Source organism: Gekko japonicus, unplaced genomic scaffold (genome assembly GCF_001447785.1).
Source record: "Gekko japonicus isolate JY-2015 unplaced genomic scaffold, Gekko_japonicus_V1.1 scaffold3432, whole genome shotgun sequence".
Taxonomy (NCBI): domain Eukaryota; kingdom Metazoa; phylum Chordata; class Lepidosauria; order Squamata; family Gekkonidae; genus Gekko; species Gekko japonicus.
In genome coordinates this window covers 121,078-137,623 of record NW_015160940.1, presented here as the reverse complement: position 1 = coordinate 137,623, position 16,546 = coordinate 121,078, and the positions used below count along the sequence as shown (strand labels likewise).

At 43.6% G+C, this 16,546-nt stretch overlaps 1 protein-coding gene across 1 annotated transcript; it reads right to left on the bottom strand.

Moving 5' to 3' along the window:
* Positions 1-4,769: 4,769 nt before the first annotated feature.
* On the bottom strand, positions 4,770-5,690 carry LOC107122128 (olfactory receptor 1052-like). The gene has a single exon (XM_015425164.1). It carries the CDS (start codon positions 5,688-5,690, stop codon positions 4,770-4,772), a length of 921 nt encoding a protein of 306 aa, XP_015280650.1.
* Positions 5,691-16,546: the final 10,856 nt, after the last annotated feature.

Below are 16,546 nucleotides of genomic sequence, written 5' to 3'. Positions count from 1 at the left end.
GTGGGGTCTGTACTAGCGGGGCTGCCTACCCGCACTAGAATCCCATCCTCGTCGCCAATTGTTAAGTCGCGAGCTTAACAAGAAGTCGGAGAGTGATTTCAGCAAGAATGCGGTTTATTTCTTCAGCTCAGTTACTTCTCCAACACGGTACAACAATCGCCAGCCAGAACTCATCAGAGAACGGAGACTATACATACACTGGCTTGTTCATATTTAAACACTCCCGGCTAGTGTAGCCACACCCACTGTACAGTAATACAACCTATGAGGTTGAAGAGATAACGTCCAATCAGGAGCGATCCCGCTTTGCAAGCTGATTGGCAGACACATTCGGGGCTAGGGCTCCTATTGGTTACATTAGGATCCTAGCCCAGGGCGAAGCTTATCATGGTATCTCAATTAGGTGATTCGCATAGCAGTTCATGCATACAAGTCAATACATAACACAGGGATCTTGGAGGAGCTGAGAATGCGCCCGTCGCTACACCATACCCGCAATTCTTTGAGCATTATCATTGGGCTGGATCCTACAGAGAATTTATGCAAACAGAAAGGATTCCATCCATGGAATGTGACTTCCTTTCTGCTACCCTGTTTCTACAGATCCAAATACCCCCCCCCCGAATCTACTCTCCTCATTCTGAATTATTAAAGAAATAATTAAATGCAGGTGCTGTGTTGCTGTCTGTCTTTGAAAATAAGATGTTTGGATTCTGCTGAAAATTTGAAAGAGCTATCCATCAGTCCATTATGATCCACCATCACCTCTTAGTGGAGAAGAATTTTCTTTGATTAAATAGAGCACCTTAAACATTCTAAATTTTAGACGTTTAGAGGGGACATCCTTGACGTGGGGAGCCTTATCCTTGACGAGGCTGGGGATCATGTTGGACCTGTATTGTAGGAATGGGAACCACGTTCTTACAAAGTTGGACTGCGTCTTGTTGGATCCTGATCGATCAGGGATCTTGCAGCAGCCCAGAGCCTCTGCCACTAAAATTTATCTACAGTTCAGCAACATCTTACAGCTGTGACTATGCCACATATACTGCGTAACTCATTAGAATGGCAATACATTCCACTCTGAACACGTCTGTCCTAAAACCCTATAGAGCACATTACATTATTTCTAGTCAGAAATTGTCAAGGCATGTATGAATAATCCCCAGTTCATACATTCATCACTATACAAGTGTTGTTCAATAGCAGTGCAAGCTACTCCCCTCTACCTTGCAAACAGGTTCTAGTATGAATAATATCTTATTTGTGAGTGCTTGACTAAACAGAGAGCATATTAGCATGATTTCCCCCTCAGAAAAGGGAAGTGGCAAGACTCACTCAAACTGGTATGACCAGCCATTCATATTTAAGTTCCAAATGGTAATTCTTTTGCAGTGCTGCCTCCATCTCAATGCACAAGATAAAACTTAGTGAATCCATCAGTATGAGATGATCCCATGGCTTAATTTCAGCCACTGTTGTAACCCAGTATCTATTTTAAATATCAGGGCTCAACTCCAAAATATTTAAATATAAAGACCCTAAGTAATCAACAACTAGCTCCAATGCACCTGGTCTAGAAGAAGGGGCTCCAGTTAGGAAACATAACGTCCAAGCAGAGCTGACTAACATATCTCACTAACATTACAATTATTTCTCTGATTTTTATCCAACCATTCGAACAAGCCTCCAAGTGTGGTGTTCTTGGTTCTTCCCTCCTCCGCTTATACAATAATAACCTTGTGTTGTAAAAAAAAAAAAACCAAATCCCCCCCTCAATGAGTTCTATGGATAATTGCATGAAGGCCTTACTTGAATTTGTTTCTGCTTCCAGGAAGTTCTAGAAACATCCTTGCAGTGTTAGATTTTGCTGACCATGTTAAACACTTGTTGGAAGAGCAGTCAGTGGGCTCAGATCTCTGGCACTGGAACTGGTGGTTTCCTAGATGTTCATCCTACTGATCAATAGGGTTGGCATGCTCAGACAACTTTAACAAATGTCCCTTCTGCTTGCTGCAACTGATCTGGTGTTACTGATCCACGATTTTGTAAACTCATGGTTGGATTACTATAATGTGCTTTACATTAGGCCGCTCTTGGACACAGCTGGTTCAGAAAGCAGCAGCCAGTTGTACCAAATGGAAAAGAGTCAAAATAAGATTTTAAAATAGAATACAACCTAGTCATGCTATGAAATATTGTTCATAACACTTGCATGAAGTCTTAAAGAATTCTTGAGAAAATTAAAGATCTGTGGACCTTTGTATAGCTTACAAAAGAAATTAAGGTAATGGTTGTTGATGTGATAAAAGTATAGGGATTTTATTTCATACCTGGTAGGAACATACATAAAATTTTGAAAGGCAAAGGTAAGCAAAATAATTTTGAATCATGGGACATGAAGATCATTAAAACTTGATTGTGTGTTGCATGGTTTATCATTTAGGAAGTATTAGGGGCTGTCACCAAAAATACCAGGTGCCATCAGGAGGTCCAGCAGTGGGGCCAGGACACTAGAAGTCCTCCCATTGTTGCCCCCCCAAACACCAAGACTACAGAGCATCCCTTGTGGCTAATAGCCACCGATGGACCTCTGCTCCATATGTTTATCTAATTCCCTTTTGAAGCCGTCCATGCTTGTAGCCACCGCCACCTCCTGTGGCAGTGACTTCCATGTGTTAATCGCTCTTTGGGTGAAGAAGTACTTCCTGTTCTAACCTGACCGCTCAGCAATTTCATGGAGTGCCCATGAGTTCTTGTATTGTGAGAAAGGGAGAAAAGTACCTCTTTCTCGACCTGCTCTATCCTATGCATAATCCTATAAACCTCAATCATGTCACCTCTCAGCCGTCGTTTCTCTAAGCTAAAGAGCCCCAAGCGCTTTAACCTTCCTTCATAGTGTGAAATCGCCCCAGCTATCATTCCAAAATGGAATAAGGAGGCAGAGTTTAACTATATCCTACTTTTAATTGCACTTACTTCTGAGTTGCACTTTCATTGCACTTAGTTTTTCATTGTGCTTACTTCTGAGCAGGCCATTCTACTCACCTTAACTTGTTTGAAACGACATGAGCCCCATTGAATAGCATTGCACTTACTTCGCCTGATTTCCTCGGCAGTTTCGTGATCCTCAAAAACCAGGATCACGAAACTGTGGAGGAAATCGGGCGAAGCTTCGAGTCAAAATGCAGCCCCGCAGCCTCGGGTGTGAAATTAACATGTTTGTGTTGGGGCAAATGGCGGCTGCACCGCGAGGCAACTCTAGTGCGAAATCGCCCCTGGTAATGGTAATTTTGAATATTTTGAATATTTCCTGCACATTTCTTATAAATTTGTAATTTTGAATATTTTAAATATTTCCTGATTGTGTGTCATGAGAATTGGGGACGCCCCCCCTTTGGTCCCCCCAAAGGGTTCGGAAGCTTTTGGTGTCACCCCCCTTACCAAGGGCTATGTGGTGAGGAAATGGGAAAACAGTGCTGCTGGAAAACAGCACCTGGACACACTCACACAGTCAACTATAGCAAGCAAGCTCTCTTTATTAAAGGGTTAGTGATAAAATGTAACAAAATGTTGGGCTCAGCCTGCCTAGCACAAGGCTGAAGTCCAGTCTTAACAAAACAATACTCTGTTTCTTATAGCAAGCATACACATATCACAGATAGCACACAGAAACGAAGTAAGAGACACACAGAGAACAGGGGGCCCTGGTTCCAGTCAGAGCAACACAGATGGCTTGTGAGGGGGCCCAATTTATACAGATACATCAAAGCATTTCACAAAAATTGACACCTCACTGAATTACATCAATCTGTACTTCAATCGTTGGTTTGATATGTAATAGATGTTCTCTTGAAGTCAAGGCACTGCAGAACAACATTGTTTTCCTAAAGATGTTCCCAAGCAATTTACAACTTGACTTATTACATTTGCAGTTGACCGCATCAGGATGCTCCTCTGTGTTCCCAGAGATGAGATAACAACAGGCCTGGTTTCTGTTAGGTGAAAAGGGTGTGTGAAAGGCTAGGCCCTTTCACACTAACTCAAGCTAATAAAGGGGCTTTTGACCATTCCCCTATAGTATTCCTAAACCTATTGACTACTAAATTACCCCTACACTTATAATTTAAAAACTCAAAGGGACAGATGCTCTGAGAAACAGGAAACCTGTCTCTGTGTTCCCAGGGCAGAGAAAATAGGCCAAGCAGGCCACTGCAAAGACTCATGGGACAGGAAATAAGAGTCTGGTATACACAGATCCATTTAGGATAGCCAAACTTAAACAGGAGAGAACCTTATATGAAAATTCTCTCCACATTGTGTGTTACAACATTTTAAAATTTTGAATATTTTAATAGTTCCTTCTCATTTCTTACATGTTAATTTTGAATATTTCCTGCTCATTTCTTACAATAATGTAGAGTTTTTATTTTTACAAAAATATAGCATAAAATGCCTCTCTTAAAGTAGTTCCTGCAATCAAAAGATTAGATTTATATTTTTACAAAAAGAATGAGAATTACTGCCAGAAAATTAGTCGGAGGATTCCCCCTCCCTATACAACAATCAAATTATATGAGAAATCTGCTAGTGATACAAAATGAAGCATGAAATTCTCCACACCAGCTCTTTAACATTTTCTTTACTTTTGCACCATTTTTATACACCAAGCAATCTAAAACAATACTCTAAATACAATACAATATATTGTATACTTATAATATATATATATGGACCATCCTGAGAAAATAAGAATCACATTATCAATTTTAACAGCTGATAACTTTCTTTAAGGCATCCTTTACTTCTTTGTTCCTCAAGCTGTATATCAGTGGGTTCAGCATAGGGACTACCAGAGTGTAGATCACAGCTGAGATTTTTTCTTGCTCCTGAGAGTACATGGAACCAGGTTGCAAATGACTTAAACTTACTGGTCCATAGAACAAGGTTACAGCTGTCAGGTGGGAGGCACAGGTTGAGAAGGCTTTGTATCTGCTCTCAGAAGAGTGGATCTTTAGGATTGTAGTGAGGATGCATAGATAGGAGATTATGATTATCAGGAATGTAGAAAGAGCAATTACCCCAGAGAAGATGACCAATAGAAGTTCATTAATGTGGATATCAGAGCATGCAACTTGCAGCATAGCTGGTGTATCACAGAAAAAGTGGTTGACTGTATTAGGAACACAGAATGATAATATCAGTAAGCCAGATGTGTGTGTGAATGAATTCAATAGCCCCCCCAAATATGACCCTCCTAGGAGATGAATGCAAACGTTTTTGGTCATAATAGCAGTATAGAGCAGTGGGTTGCAAATGGCTACATAGCGGTCATATGCCATTGCAGCTAGTAGGAATCCTTCAGTAGTTACAAACACCACAAAAAAGCAATGTTGGGTGATGCATCCAGCATAAGAAATTGTTTTAGATTGAGCTAAATTCATTAGCAACCTTGGAGCAAAGATGGAAGAATAGCAGAGATCAACCAAAGACAGATTGCTGAGAAAAAAGTACATGGGGGTATGGAGCTGGGGACTGATCCTAATCAATACAATCATTCCCATATTCCCAGTCAATGTCAGAACATAGATCACTAGAAATAAGACAAAAAGAGGGACCTGGAGATCCAGACGATCTGTTAGTCCAAGAAGGATGAATTCGGATACCATGGTATAATTTTTCACACCCATTGGATTGTGCTGACATCCCAGTGCACCTGATGAACAGAATGAAAAGGGTGTGGGTCATTACACTCACCAGATCTGATTGATGCCCCAGAATTCTGAGATGGGGAAAGAAGACATTCCTCTATGCAGAGTGCTGTAAACAACCAGGAAGTTAATATGCCTAATATTTTATGCAAAAGGAGCTGTTGGAAGAATGGAGTTTTCAAGGTGATTATTCCTGAAAGATGAGGCTGTGGGAGAGTCAGTTTAACTTCAGTGACTTGCAGAAAGAGGTATCCTCAGCCTGTCTGGTGGAGGAGGTTTTTGAAAGAGCAAGGAGACTTAGTGCCATCTCTCTGTGTACATTTTTGCAGTACCTTAGAAACACACAGAGACAAATCGAAAAGCAGCTGATTTCCCGCATAAAAAAATGCAGTCTACATTTCAAAATATTCTGGAAAACCGCATTGCATCACAGCAGAGGAGAGGTGGCTTGATCACATGGGGAATGATTTAGGATGAGAGAGGGGAGTTTTATTTCTTTGTGACAGAATCCCTGAAGTATAACATATCTCAGAGAAGACAATTGAAACTCTTTAGGGAGCTTTTTAGAAAAAAACTTTGAGATTTTAAGTGTGTGCATATCTTTACATTGTCTCTTTTTGAATGGAAACAATTAACACACTTTCCCCAATAGTTTTAAGTATTTAAGTAAGCAAGCTGCATCGTCATTATTTTGATTAGAACTTTTAGTATGACTGGTCGACTTGTATTATTTTTCTAGTATGATAAATGAGAATGCATTCATTTGAACCAGACTCTCATAATGGCACTGCTAAATTCTACTCATCTGCAGTTAACTCTAAACACTGGAGCATGACACATTAGCAAATGCCAAACACAACCCCTGCTGTTTGACTGATTTGGTTGAGAGTTGTGCATGCTTTCACTAAGTCCTAGAAGCCTGAAAAGCTTAACAACAGCTTAGAACTGGAGAGGACTACATTTCCATTCCTTTCTAGATTCATAGAAATCCCCTTCATGATGCATCTGTACCGTACCACGCATGTAGGATTTCGTACAGGGACTTCACTTTCAAAACGGTATGGGGCAGCTCAGCTCACTGTCATCTGCCACTGTCATCTTTAACCATGGCATCACAGTGTGTCTTGGTAGGGAAAGGGAAAGGGGCAGAGATATGATGGACCCCTGCTCCTTCTCTTCTGTGAGGCAGATTTTCCCACCAAAACATTATTCATCACTCTGACTGAGCAGTCTCTTAGTAGCGTGTTTGAATTATAAACATACTAGGAATAAGGCCCATTGTGGAAATAAATACAATGAGACACAGAGGGAACTGATCTCTGCCATTTGGAGCAGTTGTAATTCTGAGTGATCTCCAGCCTTCCCCTGGAGATTGGCAAAAATGGTTCCCAAGGAGGAAATAGAGGGTAAAAGTCTATGGCATTGAACCTGACTGAGGATCTACTTCTGCTCAAACCCCACCCTCTCCAGGTTCCACCCCTCAAATTTCCAGGAATTTCCCCACCTAGAGTTGGTAATCCTATCTCCTTCCCAGCCAACCATCAACCTACCTTTATCTGCCCCTCTGACTTTCCATCTCCCCCCCACACACACCTAGAGCCTCTACCTATGAAAAGTACAGTCTTTCTTCTCTTCAGTGGGGACCCAAGCAGGAGGGGAAGCGACCTGAGCAGGGTATAATGACACAGAACCCACCCTGCAAAGCAGCTTTTTTTCTCCTGGGAAACTGATCTCTGCCATCTGGAGAGCAGTTTTAATTCTGAGTGATCTCCAGCCCTCACCTGGAGATTGGCAGGAGGAAAAGTACAGTCTTTCTCCGCAGTGGAGCCCAAAGCAACTTACATCATTCTTACAGCTGAGGCCTCTCTCCTCCCCGAACTCTGGCTTCTGTAGACTCCACCACAAAATATACAGGAATTTCCCAACCTGAAGCTGGTAACCCTAGTCAGGATGGGGCCCAATGAGTTCCCCACAAAGGCCTGGAAAGGGCCTCTTGTCTTTGCCTTTTAGTCAAAACAGCATCACATACATCATCTAGTAAGGTTTTGTACCAAGTTTATTTTAAATTTTGTTGTACAATTACCTAAGATGTAAGTAGTAATGTTCATATGTATTATATCAAGTATAAGCTTACAGTTTCTTGGTCAGAAGAAGACGTTTGTTGAAACGGCATCACATTCCAGAGACCACCGTCCCGCCGTCGTTGTTATATTCTATCTTATGTACTGGATTTACAATTTGAATGTATTAGTATCACTTTTGTAATTTTCATATTTATAACATTATTGCTATCGTTAAAGAAACATTGAGCGCACTTTACACAGTTCCTGTGGCTCTATCTTTTCATGTCTACGGACTGTGACCATATTTGTCTTTTTGCCTTTTTATTGACAGACCCAAGCTTGGTTGCCTAGCAACAGCCACTAAGGAAAAAGTTAGTCTCACAGGAGCCGAGCAGGAGAAGTGTCTTCATCAGGAAAGACAGCTGTTTTGGCAGTTTGGGCCCAGCTGAGAAAGAGGAACTGCACAAATTTATCAACAAGAACCTAGCCCGGGGCTTCATCCACCCGGCCTCCTCCCCGTCTGCAGCCCCCGTGTTGTTCTGGACAAAGAAGGATGGGAGATTGAGACTTTGCACGGACTATCGAGGACTAAATTCAGTGTCTTCGACGAATGCCTACCCCATGCCTTTGATCAAAGATCTGTTAGCTGAAGCAGCTAAAGGGAAAATCTTTTCAAAATTAGATCTACGGGATGTGTACTTCCAGGTGCGCCTCAGGGAGGGGGACAAGCACAAGACATCATTTAACACCCCCCCGCGGCCAGTTCGAATACTGGGTGATGCCGTTCGGACTTCAGGGGGCTCCGGGGGTCTTCATGAACCTGATTAATGAAGTGCTGCACAAGCATTTATTCAAGGGGGCTCTTGTTTACCTAGATGATATCTTGCTGTACTCCCCCAACCTCCCCTCTCATGTGAAATTGGTGAGGGAGGTCCTCACCACATTGCACAAGCATAAATTGTTTACGAAACTTTCCAAATGCGAGTTCCACAAATCCCACATTGACTTTTTGGGGTATCGGATTTCAAGTAAGGGGCTGGAAATGGACCCGGCGAAGATCCGGGATGTGCTGGAGTGGGAAGCCCCATGCACCCGTCGCCAATTACAGGCCTTCCTTGGATTTGCAAATTTTTACAGAAATTTCCTGGCCAATTTTGCCCAGATCAGTTTGCCCCTCACTGACTTGTTAAAGACTAAGGGGAAAGGTCCGGAAGTGACCAAACCGGGGGCTGAGTTAGCTTGGAGCAAAGAGTGCCAAGAGGCGTTCAACTGCCTCAAATCCCTGTTCACTTCCGAGCCTGTTTCAGCCCACCCCGATGAAAATAAAAAGTTTATTGTTCAAACCGACACATCGGACGTGGCCATGGGGGCCGCGATCCTCCAGAAGGGGGAGGATGGGTTGCTACACCCCTTGGCGTATGTGTCGAGGAAGTTCAATGACACGGAATGCAATTGGTCAGTTTGGGGGAAGGAGGCGGGGGCGATCCGACTGGCACTGGCCACCTGGAGACATTGGTTGGAGGGGGCGCGGGTCCCCTTTGAGGTATGGTGTTATGGGCTCTTACAGGCCACCACCTTGAGGACACCACTCTGGGTTTCCCTTATGAGGGACACTGCTAGCTTCGGGTAGTAACGGGGACCACATACCCACTGGCTCCGTTCTTCATTATAAAACTCTCCTGGTTCACTCCAAGGCTTTTAAAGCCGGCGGAAATTAGTGACCGGACTCCATTGTTTAACAGAATAAAACGGCTTTACTGTGACACCTCGCTTTTTCCTCCAGCACAACCTTAATCAGATACATGTTCCATATGTTCCAACAATTAAACCGCCCTCTGGCATTCTTCCAAAATGTGTCAGTTCCCTATGGCTGTTAACCTCCACCCGCTCTTTATCGCCTCCCTCACTCTCCGTCCCGTTCGTCCCCCTCTGTCCGTTTTCTGTCCATCAACCTCCTGAACATTCCATTTCTCCACACTGCCCTATGTCTGCACAACGCCCTTCTCCAGGTGTTTCCTTTTTGGAATCCATCACATGCCCCTCCTCTGGAGAACATTGCACCAGGGAAAGGTGCAACCTTTTGCTGTGCAATGGGGTTCATGTGCGGCTTCCTTATCCTTAAGTTACATTCTTGTATCTATATACAAACAACTTTCAAAAGCAAACAACTAAAACAAAGAATTCATCAACACATATTCCCAAGGGTTCCCCTTGTCCCTTAAGTAAGCTGCCCTGAGCCCGCTCTGCGGGGAGGGCGGGGTATAAATCTTAATAAATAAATAAATAATAAATTAAGTTAGTCTTTGAGTTTCTATGTTGCCACTGTGGGTATAGTCTTCCAAGTTTCCCCTTTTCTTTTTATCCAGTTGTATTCCTGAACAGCGCGTCTGTGACAGTGTTTGCTACTCCCAAGAACGCTCTCACATCCTTCTTAGAGGATGGCCTGGGCCAATCTATTATCGCCTGGACCTTTCCCCAATCAGCCTTGATGTTACCTCCCCCGATCACATGTCCCAAATATCTCACTTGAGTCATTGCGAAATGACACTTGGCTGCCTTCACGGTTAGCCCGCTATCTTTTATTCTCTGAAAGACAATAGCAACGTGTTGTATATGATCTTTCCGAGTCGGGCTAAAAATCGCTATGTCCTCGAGGTAAGCTAGGGAGAAGTCCTATAAGCCAATTAACATCTTGTCAACCAATCTTTGGAGTGAAGCTGGGGCATTTTTAAGACCAAAAGGGAGGACTGTGAACTCAAACAGTCCTTCCTTAGTAGCAAACGCAGTTTTGTGTTGGTCTGTGGGACTCATGCCTACTTGCCAATACCCTTTCGTTAAGTCGAGTGTGGTAATGTAATTGGCAGCCCCAATTGTTTCCAACAACTCATCAATTCTAGGCATGGGATAAACATCAGGTGTGGTTACCTGGTTCAGCCTCCTGTAATCCACACAAAACCTTAAGGTGTTATCTGGTTTGGGGACCAGAACCACAGGTGCAGCCCATGCACTCTCTGATGGCACAATCAGGCCTAGTGCCAGCATTTCTTCTACCTCCCGCTTGATGTGTGCGGCATTGGGTCCAGTAACCCTGTAAGGTGGTACAGCCACGGGTTTGGCCTCCCCCATGTCTATCCTATGTTGGCATAGATTTGTTTTCCCTGGGTAGTTGGAAAAGATGGTTTGAAATTGCACTAAGATTACTTTCAGTTGGGTTACTTGCTCCTGTATAAGTGGAGGCGCGAGCTGTACCTCCCCGACAGTACTCCCTGTGTTTATTTTCCCCCAACCCGACAAGTTATATACATTACCCTCAGATGTTCTTGTCAGCAACACTAAATTGCCCCGATCAAAATATGGTTTCAACATATTCACATGGTACAATTCACATTGTTCCCCCTCTTCGTTTATTGTCACTAAATAGTTCACATTTGAAACGGGGGGCCCAATTCGTCTCCTGGTTTTGGGGGGAGCTTCTGAAACTCATGGTAGTCGAACGGGCCATGAGCAGTGCTTACCACCCAGAGACTGACGGAATGAGTTAATCAGATGTTGGAACAATATCTTCGCTGTTTCACCTATTATCAACAAGATGATTGGGCGGACTTGCTTCCCCTAGCCGAATTTTGTTACAACAACACGTGCCACTCATCCACTGGACTGTCCTTGTTTAAGGCTTTATATGGCTACGACAGTCCCCCGGTGCCCTTTCCAAGTGACTTGGGATCGGGGGATGCCACTCACTGGTGCCAACGTTTGAAAGACTTGTTGTCAGCTATGCTGCCATGGGGTTGGGGAGTTCATTCTGTGTCTTGTTAATTGTTATTGCATTCCTATCCCTGCTGCTCTGCCTTTTGCTGAAACGCTTATCTCTACAGATGTGCAGGAGGAGGTTGTGTTGTCTGGAGGGCTCCTATGTACTGTGAGAGACTCCTAGTTCTTAGCTTTAGCCACCTAACAGTTGCCTGACTTATCCCGTGCACGGGAGGGTCCCTAATTGGCCAATGCCATGGGGGTTGCATACAAATACCCTATATCCTATTATGCTCTAGTGGCTTTGGCCATTCCTAACAGTGCCTGTGTTACTGCATCTATAGCTTTGCAATAAAAGTATAACTGTTCCTGAATGTGTGTACTTTGTTGTTAGCTGTGGGTTCTGAAACTCGTGGCCACTCCTTTGTAAGATGTTGAATGCAGCTAAGGAAGCTTACAAGACTCAGGCTGACAAGAGAAGGGTGGAGGGTTGGACTCTGCAGCCTGGGGATTTGGTGTATGTGTCAACTAAAATCATTAAAGTATTGCATCCTAGTCGAAAACTGGGGTGGAAATACCTTGGTATTTGATAGGGAAACAAGGTAGCATCAAGTTATAGGACTATGCTGGACAAACAGAAGTTTATGCAGAGGTATAAACTTTGTTGGTCTTAAGGGTCCCACCAGAGTAAGTCTATGTTCTATTGCCTAAGACCCACAGAGCTACCCACCTGAATCCACCACCATAGGAAAATGTGTGTATTTACTTGCCTCATAATCATCATGAGTTCATTTTGAGAAACCTAAAGGACATCTTATTTTAACACTAAACCTCTGTCAATAAAACTGTCATTGGTATATAGCTGGTGTGTTCAGAGTCTAATCATTTGCATTTTGTGCTTGCATAGATGATCACCAGACATACTTGAAGGAGGCCGAGGGCCCAGATGAAACAGTGGTGAAGGATTTCATTGGTGAGTGTAAGTGTTGTCTTGATTTAATCCTACATGTCAGCAAGAAATTTGCACTCTCAGTTGCCCTCCCTTGCAGAAAAAGGTGCTCATTGCAGTTGTATCTTATTTGGGCTTTAACTGGTTTTATCTCTATGTATATTGCATACTAGTTATCATGTTTCATGGAACCTGCCCTAAGCCTGCTATGCGAGGAGGGCAGGATATAAATCTAACAAAATAAATGAATAAATAAATTAATCTACAATGACAATCTCCTAAAGAGGTAGCACATTCATCCCTGGTATGTTGCTGTAGAACACTGATTGCTAGTGTCAAACTTCACACCCATCTCTGTTTGCAACAATAAAAGGGTGAAAGGGAATTCCTGCAGAGAGGGGTATGATAGATGTGTGTTTGACCCTTTTAGCTTTTAATTTTTTGAAGGATGGCACCTCCTCCCATGAAAGGAAGACTGGTGACTTTCTGGAGCCTGCTTGTAGGTTGTAGGACCATATATTCCCATGGGGGGTGTAGATGCAAATGGGCTAGGAGAGTGTATGTCTGTGACAACTATTGGGGAAGAGTCCTTTTGAATTGCCTATATTATTAAGGGGCCCACCAAGAATCATTAGTTCTAACACAGCAATACTTTCACCTGGAACTAGCTCATTTTCTCAATAAACAACCCCCTGAAAAGAAAGCGTTGTTGAGAGTAACTTGGCCAGGAGTCTGACATAGTGTTAAAACTCTCCTTACTCTCCAACCGCTGTCCCACCAAGGTGATGGCAGATTAATGTGGAGGCTCAACCATCAGCCAGCCAACTAATTGCTCAACCATCAGCCTGTTTGTGTATTGTTTGAATGATACATATCCTTCAGTAAAAAGACATTATATTTTACTGAATACGGTCTCTGTGTCTGTTCTGATACAGCAAAGGTGGGAGTTCTGTATACATTGGTGTGAACCCTAATTTACTTATTGCCAATTAATAATCATAACCTCCCCTAGAGTAATTGATAATTCAAAGCAATTTGGCTAACACAGCAACCTTCTGAATTCTCAACAGAACAATCAGCCCGCACTCGTCTGCAGGGTGTGTGTGTAAAGGTTCTTACAACAATCCTAGGCTGTTTTCAGCTGGGAAATTTTAAGCTGTGGCGGTTAGCAAGTCATCCTAAACAGCTGTGAAAGGCTGATGTTTTTCTTTCCAGGAGTTCCCCCACACATGGAAGGGCTCCCCCATCCCCTCCCAGAGCCTAACTGGTGATTTGAAGTGTGTATGTACCAGGGAAATCAGAAGCCCCTCCAAGGGGACAGGAGAAATTAAGGGGGGGTGTTTTGCAGGGGTGGGCTACCCCCGACAGATCCCCCACCATTTCTCAACATGTGTCCAAAGCAGCACACACCCCTGCTTTTATAAATAATAAAGAAATAAACCCTGAAATAAATCATTCGGAACTGCAATAAACAAAAAAACCTGGTCCTGCAGTGTTCGCCAGGGTATAGAGGTATGCTCTAGAGAACCCAGTCTTCTAGGAGAGGTCAGGGGAAGTGTCCCGAGGCAGCATGTGCAATTCGGGCATGGCAGGAGCTGTTTTGGCCATTTTAGCCTACACCAACCCTGCGAGGTAGAGCACCCCAAGCAGCACTTTTTCATTTTGGGGTATCGAGTGACCCCCTCAGCAATCTCATCTCCAGGCAGTGATTTTGGGGTGATTGGGGGTTCCCCAATTTTGGGGGTGCCTTAGGGCATTCCGCCAGTTTCAGAAGATCCGAAGGTACCCAAAGCTGCTCCAGAAAGCCCCAATGTCTTCTCATGTTATCTCATGTTCTCATGTTATCACCAGGACTTTACATCTCTTGGGTTTGACGGAATTGATCGGGGAGACCTCCTCCATTTTTAACTGGGGCCTTTGTGGCTCCAAAGGGATGTTGTCAAATCATACCCTTTTTAACCCAAAAACTCCCTTGTGGGGGTTTTCACTCATTTCAGTTAGAATACAACATTCCCGACCCCTTTGGAAAAGACCCTCATGGACCCTTATGATTGACATAAGGTCAGCCGTAATTAACAATCGGGCATATGGAGGTAGCCGAGCTTTTTCAGGATTGGGGGTAATCCCGTTTGCAAATACCACAGCCCCATGCATGATGAATTTCTTTCTTAGTTTTTTTACAAAAATAAATTATTTTGCACCAAAATGTATAAATATTCTTCATAAGTATAACACAAGTTTGAATTTCACAATAAAAAGACAAAAAAGGATCAAGTTTTGGGCGCTGAACAGTAGTCACCCTACCCTTGAAGGTTGTTGGTAAGTAGGGGCTCATGGGGTGAGCACCCAGGAGGGTTACGCACACCGGGCTTCTTTTAGCTTGGTCAAGCCAAGGGCGTACGGCATGGGTGCCCCCAGCTGAAGGTTAGTTGGGCTAGCACACTCTATAACTTCGAACCCGAGACCTGTGATATCTGGTGCTTTTATTATAGGGGGGAAAAGGTTGGGTAGATTAAGAGAGAGGGGGTTCTGAGGTAAGAGGTACAAATGCCGGATATTTATTCATGTGGGTGAGGGTTTCCATTCTTCTAACTTGTTTTCTGACTCAATACCCTATGCAAATCAAAGCAATGCTTAAAATACTTTGGGGAGCCCTCATACTTAGTACCTATGGACTTTGCAGTCAGGGTGACTCAGTTGGGGGCCTCTTTGGGGTGGGGGAGCATATGATGAGCCTTAATGCTTTTGCAGTCTGGACTGCAGGACTGGAATGTATTCTCCCTCCCCTCTATACACTGGCATGCAAGCTATGATAAGTAAGGTTCGGAAGTATCCCGGACCTGGCTTTGAGCCAAAGTGGGTTTGGCCTGTTATGAGGCTTCCTTTGCAAGCACAATGCAATCCATGCATTAATGTGTTGGCGCAGATCACCTTTTGTATAAATAAAATTCCCTGTTTAACCCATAACTTCTTTGATGTTTCATTCAAGGGGTGGGCAGGCAATGATTTTCACATTCAAGATGTGACCTCTGTATGTGTGGTGGAGCATCAAGAATGCTCACAAGTCCCTATGGTATGTGGTGTGAGCACAAATTAATACATTTGAAAAATCTGCCAAACATTTTCCTGTAAGAACTTATGTTGGATCAGGCCAGTGGCCCATCCAGTCCAACACTCCGTGTCACACAGTGGCCAAAAATACCAGGTGCCATCAGGAGGTCCAGCAGTGGGGCCAGGACACTAGAAGTCCTCCCATTGTTGCCCCCCCAAACACCAAGAATACAGAGCATCCCTTGTGGCTAATAGCCACCGATGGACCTCTGCTCCATATGCTTATCTAATTCCCTTTTGAAGCTGTCCATGCTTGTAGCCGCCTCCTCCTCCTGTGGCAGTGACTTCCATGTGTTAATCACTCTTTGGGTGAAGTACTTCCTGTTCTAACCTGACCGCTCAGCAATTTCATGGAGTGCCCACGAGTTCTTGTATTGTGAGAAAGGGAGAAAAGTACCTCTTTCTCGACCTGCTCTATCCTATGCATAATCCTATAAACCTCAATCATGTCACCTCTCAGCCGTCGTTTCTCTAAGCTAAAGAGCCCCAAGCGCTTTAACCTTTCTTCATAAGGAAAGTGTTCCAACCCTTTTATCATTTGAGTTGCCCTTTTCTGCACTTTTTCCAAAGCTATAATATCCTTTTTAACGTGTGGTGACCAGAACTATTTCAAATGAGGTTGCACCATTGATTTATATAGGGGCATTATGATATTGGCTGATCTGTTTTCAATACCCTTCCTAATAATCCCCAGCATAGCATTGGCCTTTTTTTATTGCAGTCACACACATTCTCAACATTTTCAGTGAGCTATCTACTACAATTCCAAGATCTCTCTCTTGGTCACTCTCTGCCAGTTCAGACCCCATCAACTTGTATTTATAGTTAGGATTCTTGGTTCCAAAGTGTATCACCTTGCACTTGGCCACATTGAAACCCATTTGCCATGTTGACGCCCACTCGCCCATCCTCGACAGATCCCCTTGGAGTGCCTCAAAATCTTCCCTGGTTTTCACCACCCT